We start from the raw sequence: 6,000 nt of genomic DNA on the forward strand, positions 1-6,000 counted from the left end.
AGAGCTGAGCTGAAGGGAGAAGTTTTGGTAAAATAGCTAAAACTTCTCCAGGTAAATTTAGGATGTGTGACAAGATTTCTCCTGAGTGCTGGCAACCTATTGTGATTATATTTTATGGAGGAACCCTTAGAAGAAAAGGTCTGTTTATTTATTTATTGCTTTGTATACTTTGTATACTAAAGCTTTTATATTACTAAATATGAACATATTTGGGGCAAATTACAGAATCCCAGGTTAACATAAATGTAAACATTCGCAATAAAGTTTAAAATGAAAACAAAAAAATGACATGCATCAAAAACAACTAACAATTAAAATCACCGTAATACTCTGATACAACCATTAACTAACAATATTAGCGCTCTGAAATTATTCCCTTTCCAGTGTGGAAATGATAACATTTCAGGCTAATCTATTAAAGCAATTACTATTTTTTGATCAGGAAATCAGGAAAATGGGAAGTGTGGAATAAAATAAAAATGCGATGGAGTCATTCCAAATAGCCAGTGATTGACCGACCTTCTTTTAATCTTCCTTGCCTTTCCTGTAAATTGGAATATACTGCAGAATTCACCTTTCAGTTGAATTGGCTGCTTCCTTTGAATAGTTATTAGTAGCAGCACATTTCAGTTAATGTGCAACCATTGTTGCATTGAATGAGCAAATCTTTTGGGAGCTGCAAAAGTGCCTTTTAGTTTTAGTGGAGCATATTACAGGAAGCATTAATTTACAAAAACTGCTGCATTTTGCTGTGGTACAAATGGTGGGTTGAGGGGTTCATTCAGTTCTTTTTCTTTTAATCAAAAATTGACATTTAACAAAAGTCCACTGAATAGTAATACAAGCAGCAATAGACTTCTCATGATTATATGGTTGTATCAGTTCCTTTATGCCTTCTGTTTGTGTTATTTATATTTACTGTATAAATAAATTGTAGGATCCTATATTGCCTTTTGAGTCAGAGGTATTTTCTAGATTTCTTCCCTAACATCCACAGGATTGTGAAGTGGATGATAGATCATGTCTGAAGTGAGGTGGGAGCGAGCATATTGGGTTAAGGCCAAGGATAAATACGGGTACCAAAGATGGCTGCTTCTTGTTAGAACTTCTGTCACTTCTATCCTTCTCACTGGATGGTGTGGATAACTGAACCCAATTAAAGCTGAGGAAGCTGCTCCTTCTCACTCAACTATACCAAGGAATTGTAACTTGGTGCAGAGTTTCTGCTGGCTTGCTCAACACTACAATTCTCAGACTTTCTCAAGAAGAAGATATTGTACACCAGACATGTCAAACACAAGGCCCGGGGACCGGATCCGGCCCACAAAGTGGTTTCATGTGGCCCATGAAGCCATCCTGGAAACAGTGAGGGAACGGCCCCCGCTACCTTGGCCCTGGCCCAGAGACCCTCCTTCTGCCAGAGACCCTCAGATCTGTCCCAGTCCTGCCCAGGCCCCCATAGGCACCCTTGATGCGAACAATGTAGAGCTGGCCATGCTCACCCAGTAGGCCATATGCACTCTAGCCACGCTCACCCAGTAGGCCACGCCCACCATGGTCATAGCCCCCTGGCCCCCTGAGGACAACCACAATGCTGTTGCAGCCCTCAATGAAATTGAGTTTGACACCCCTGTTGTACACTGTTAACTCAGTATCTGGTAGTGCTGGTTGCTGTGCAAAAGAAAAAGATCTAGAAGTAAAGTGGAAAAAGAAATATATAAATGGGGAGGGGGGGAGAAAAGTCTCTCTGTTGCAAAGTGGTGTTAAAAGAAGTTCCCTAGGGTAAAAAGCCAGAAAGATAATTTGCAACTATCTGATTCAAAACTGAGGAAGGTTTTAGAGCTGGATCCAACAATTATTTTCATTTTATTGTAATCATTCTCCTAGCAACTCAGAGTAGTACAAATGGTACTCTTCACCACTTATAATGGATGACTGGACCTAGGTCACCTAGTGAAATTGATTGTTGACATGAGATTTAAATACATTTATCCTTGGCCTTAACCCAATATGCTCGTTCCCACCTCACTTCAGAAGTGATCTATCATCCACTTCACAGTCCTGTGGGTGTTAGGGAAGAATTCAAAGATGTGTTCTCTTGACTTAAATGAGACCAAAGGATGCACTGGAAAAACTTTCCTTTTTCAATATAATTGTTAAGAGGAAAGTGCTCAGGGCTGTCAGAGGACATAGGGTGTAAGGGTTAAAAAAATAAAGTCTAGATGGCAGCTTTGTGCAATTAAAACGTTATTCTTTTATATGTAACATGCATAAAAAGAATAAGGCTTTGATTTTGCAACCCTGCCAACCATCTTGACACTTTTTTACCTTCCTTGCAGATGCCCTGGAAAGTGGTGGGAAATACAGTACGAGGTTTTAGAAAATAATCTCTTCTTATAAAGATAGAGGCAGCTGCTAAGAAGTGGTTGCTAAACTCTTGTTAATCAATACATATACTAACGTCACCCTGAATTAATTGTTGTTGTGATTTAACAACTTTTAAACTTTTATGCTGCCCATCTTGCCAGAGGTGACTCTAGGTGCCTTTAATGCTATAAGCATAATATTTATATATTTAGGTGGATTTAATGGAATACCCTCTTCTATATGTACTACAAAGTAGAAGCTAAAGTTAAAAGTGTGGCCAGGGGAAGTGTTGGCAGGGAAAGCAACTTTCGATACTAATATTTCCCAATCTTTACATCTCAAAGTATAGCACTGTCTATTATTTTATTTGTGAAGGAGAGTGTATTGACATTTTTTAAAAAAGCAATTATGATTACCACTATGGGAACAAGTCATGGGAGAAGGTCTAGTAGATTGTGAGCAATTATGCTAGTTCATAAAGTGGTATACTTTATGAAAAAAAATAAAGAACATGGTTCAATAGTTTGTTAGCTGTATGTGACAAAGTCAGCCATATCTGCTAGTATTCTCTTCCCAGGTACAGTAGGTAGTTAGGACAGGGATAGGCAGAAGGTAAATCTGAATCTATTGGTACATCACTATGTGATTGGTAATATAACACCAAGTTCTGTAATATAACAAACATTTCTGTCTAGAAGGTAGAAGGCCCCACCCAGCAAAGTATCATTTATGTACCACTTTTAGCATCACTTAACTCTCAGTGGAATGCTTGGAAAGGTAGAAGGAAAGAGAACACAATGACAAGTAGCAAAGTGAATGGCCTCAATTACAGCAGTAATGGGTGTGCTATTGGAAGACCTGAAGAACAGACTGGGGACAGATTGTCCTGGAGGAAATCTATGTGTTCACTAAAAACTGACACTAATTTAATGTACCTAATTAACCAATCAAATGTAGATGGAAAATGTAACATGTAAAATTTTTCTGTGTAATTTATGGACATTAATTCTTAGAATTCTTACCATTACTACTTTCCTAAGATACTAAAATATAAGGAACCTAGCAATCCTCAAAATGTAATGTATATCTCATTTTATTACATATTCAGTTCTTGCTTTTAAATATAGACATTTAATTCTACTTCACTTTGATGAAATGCAAGGTTAAATGTCATACTCCCTATCACTGGATGGGAAGTGGTGATGAGGGAAAAGAAGAAAATCCAAATTCTGTACTATTCATTGGTACTGAATAAAATTTCATTCTGAAGGAATTTCCATAGAATCTATACTCGCTATCTAGTTCAGTCTGATTTTAAATATGTCATCAAAAATACAGAACTATTTAAGCAATATTAAATTGATAACAGACACAAAACCAGGAATGCAGGAAAGAGGAACTGGCCATTTTAGCCCATTCTCTCTACTCTTGCTTCAGATATAAAACACAGTTAACTGCCCACGGTGGCAAGACCAGTTGTGTCTATGGAGGCATCCTGACTTTAAGATCACTTTCCAAACTTCAGTTGCTATAGCAACTTAGGAAAGCTTTCTAGAAAAAGAGACAACATCACTTCTGAACTTCGCCCTTTCTACTTCATTAAAGTATACCAGCTGTTTATGTTTGCTTGAGCTTTGAAAGGAACATGCACATAGTGTGTTACTGAAATCTTGTTTCTTTCTGGAAAAATAATTAAAGTCATCAAGAAAGGTCACAAATATATTAACTCAGTGCTTTTTTTGTAAAAGAAAAAGGTGCCGGAACTCACACATGTCATACAACCCGCCTTGCCTACCCTACAAGGATCCATCCAAAAAAGGTGCTGGAACTCCGTTCTGAGCGTTCTATGAGAAAAAAAGCCAAGCCAAAAAATATCCTAATGTGTTTCCTCCTTCCCATGTAGAGCCTTCCTTTGTATTTTGACTGTATTGTTTTCTTTCACATCATTTTTGAATGTTATCAAAAAGTGCATTTCAGCTCTTGTACAATAGTAGTGTGAGGTTAATTGGCATAGGATGCAATAAAGAAAAGGATATATTTGTGCATTATTTTTAAAAAAGTTTTATTCGCTTTAAAGGCTGATTTGCATACTGATTTTCATCTTATATCTGAAAATACCCTTTTCAGAAAAACTGTTGCATTGGTATACTTAATAATATAGGGTAGCTATTTCTCTGTGATTTTGAATAAAAAAATATGGATTTGACACTTTGGCTTTAAAAGAATAACTATTTCCCTTTTTAAAAAAAGCAAAATTCAAAGTATGTTTTTGTCATTGTTTCCTAACCTGAAGTCCTCCATGTGCTGAGGAGCGATTTCTTGCATTTCCAGCCAATGGTATTGATCCTAATGAGTTAATGCAGTTGGAGAAAACTAGATTAGGAAAACTTTCTGTTTACTTCTAAATATACTCTATATGAAGATCTTGAATTACTGAGATTTATTTCCATTGTCTTTGAAGTAAACCCTTTGAATTAGTGACATTTAATTATGAATACTTATAGATTTGTATTTTTAAATGTAACAGAAATAAATTCATTCAATCTTTCATTTAAGATGGGAGAGAAATGGGAGAGAACAAAGATGGAGTGGATTATGTCTCTTCAACTACACAATTAGTATTCTAAAATAAAATGTGAAATGATTCAGTTTTAAATAAGAGGATACAGTATGTCCAGATATATGGTCAATAGAATTCTTAGTCAGCATGGTCAATATTTTCATTTACGTATTTGTTGGATTTATAATCTGTCCTGTGCTAAAGGAGTTGAATGCAGCATACATAGCAATTTCTCCTCCATTTTCTTCAACAGCCTTGGGATTGAGGGAAAGTGACTGGCCTAAATTTGGCCAATGAGTTTTCATGACCAAGAGTGAACTTGAAACTGGGTCTCCCTGATTTTAGTCCAACACTTTCTCACACTTTCTGGAGAATATCAAATTGTGAAAGGCTACATTAGGTATTTGAAAGAAGAAGGAAAGGAAGGAAGGAAGGAAAGAAGGAAGGAAGGAAGGAAGGAAGGAAGGAAGGAAGGACTTACCTATTGTTGAAACCACTGTCCCCACAAAATAGAAAGCTCCTGTGAAGTCCCATCTTGGTCGGAGGGCATCTACTCTAATACCTGCAGCCATGGCTGCCTCATAGCTTCTTAAGAAGGCCTTCAACTCAGGGAGACTAATGTTGAAGATCTGGCTAAAGTTGTGAAGAGTCCAATTCCAACGATGCTGTGCTTCTGCTTCGGATGGGCTCTCAATGGCTGAGAAGATGGTAGCTCCAGCAGTCAGGTATGCCACAATGAGTACTGCTAAAAGGATAAACCTACCATTGTCCTCATTGAAATGTGACATGCAGCAGCAGCCTTTAAGTCTCCTGATAGACATCATCCAAATTTCAGCACCACAGAGGTGATGGAGAATGACCAACACCTCATTGGGGAGACTGGCATGGAGATATTACCCAGTTAAAGCATTCAATGGGGGGGGAAAGATCCTTCTTTTGAAGGGTTTCCCTTCTGAGTCATGAGTATTGGCTCATCGTGCTTATGTCAATGCAGACCTCCATTAACTGGTATTCCACTGAACTCCCCCACATCAGCTTAGGTATATCAATTTTCATAGAACTACTTGGGGAAT

General features: G+C 37.5%; 1 protein-coding gene across 1 annotated transcript in view; it reads right to left on the reverse strand.

Moving 5' to 3' along the window:
* The window catches only part of KCNK12 (potassium two pore domain channel subfamily K member 12), a gene marked incomplete at both ends in the record, with an annotated part of 54,240 nt that extends 48,489 nt beyond the window's left edge, over window positions 1-5,751 (reverse strand). The window contains one exon of the mRNA XM_083353192.1: window positions 5,409-5,751. Coding sequence (XP_083209318.1) covers window positions 5,409-5,751 — 343 coding nt within the window. The remainder of the gene's footprint in view (window positions 1-5,408) is intronic.
* Between the last annotated feature and the right edge of the window lie 249 nt (window positions 5,752-6,000).

Source organism: Vipera ursinii (genome assembly GCF_947247035.1).
Source record: "Vipera ursinii genome assembly, chromosome: 1".
Taxonomy (NCBI): Eukaryota; Metazoa; Chordata; class Lepidosauria; order Squamata; family Viperidae; genus Vipera; species Vipera ursinii.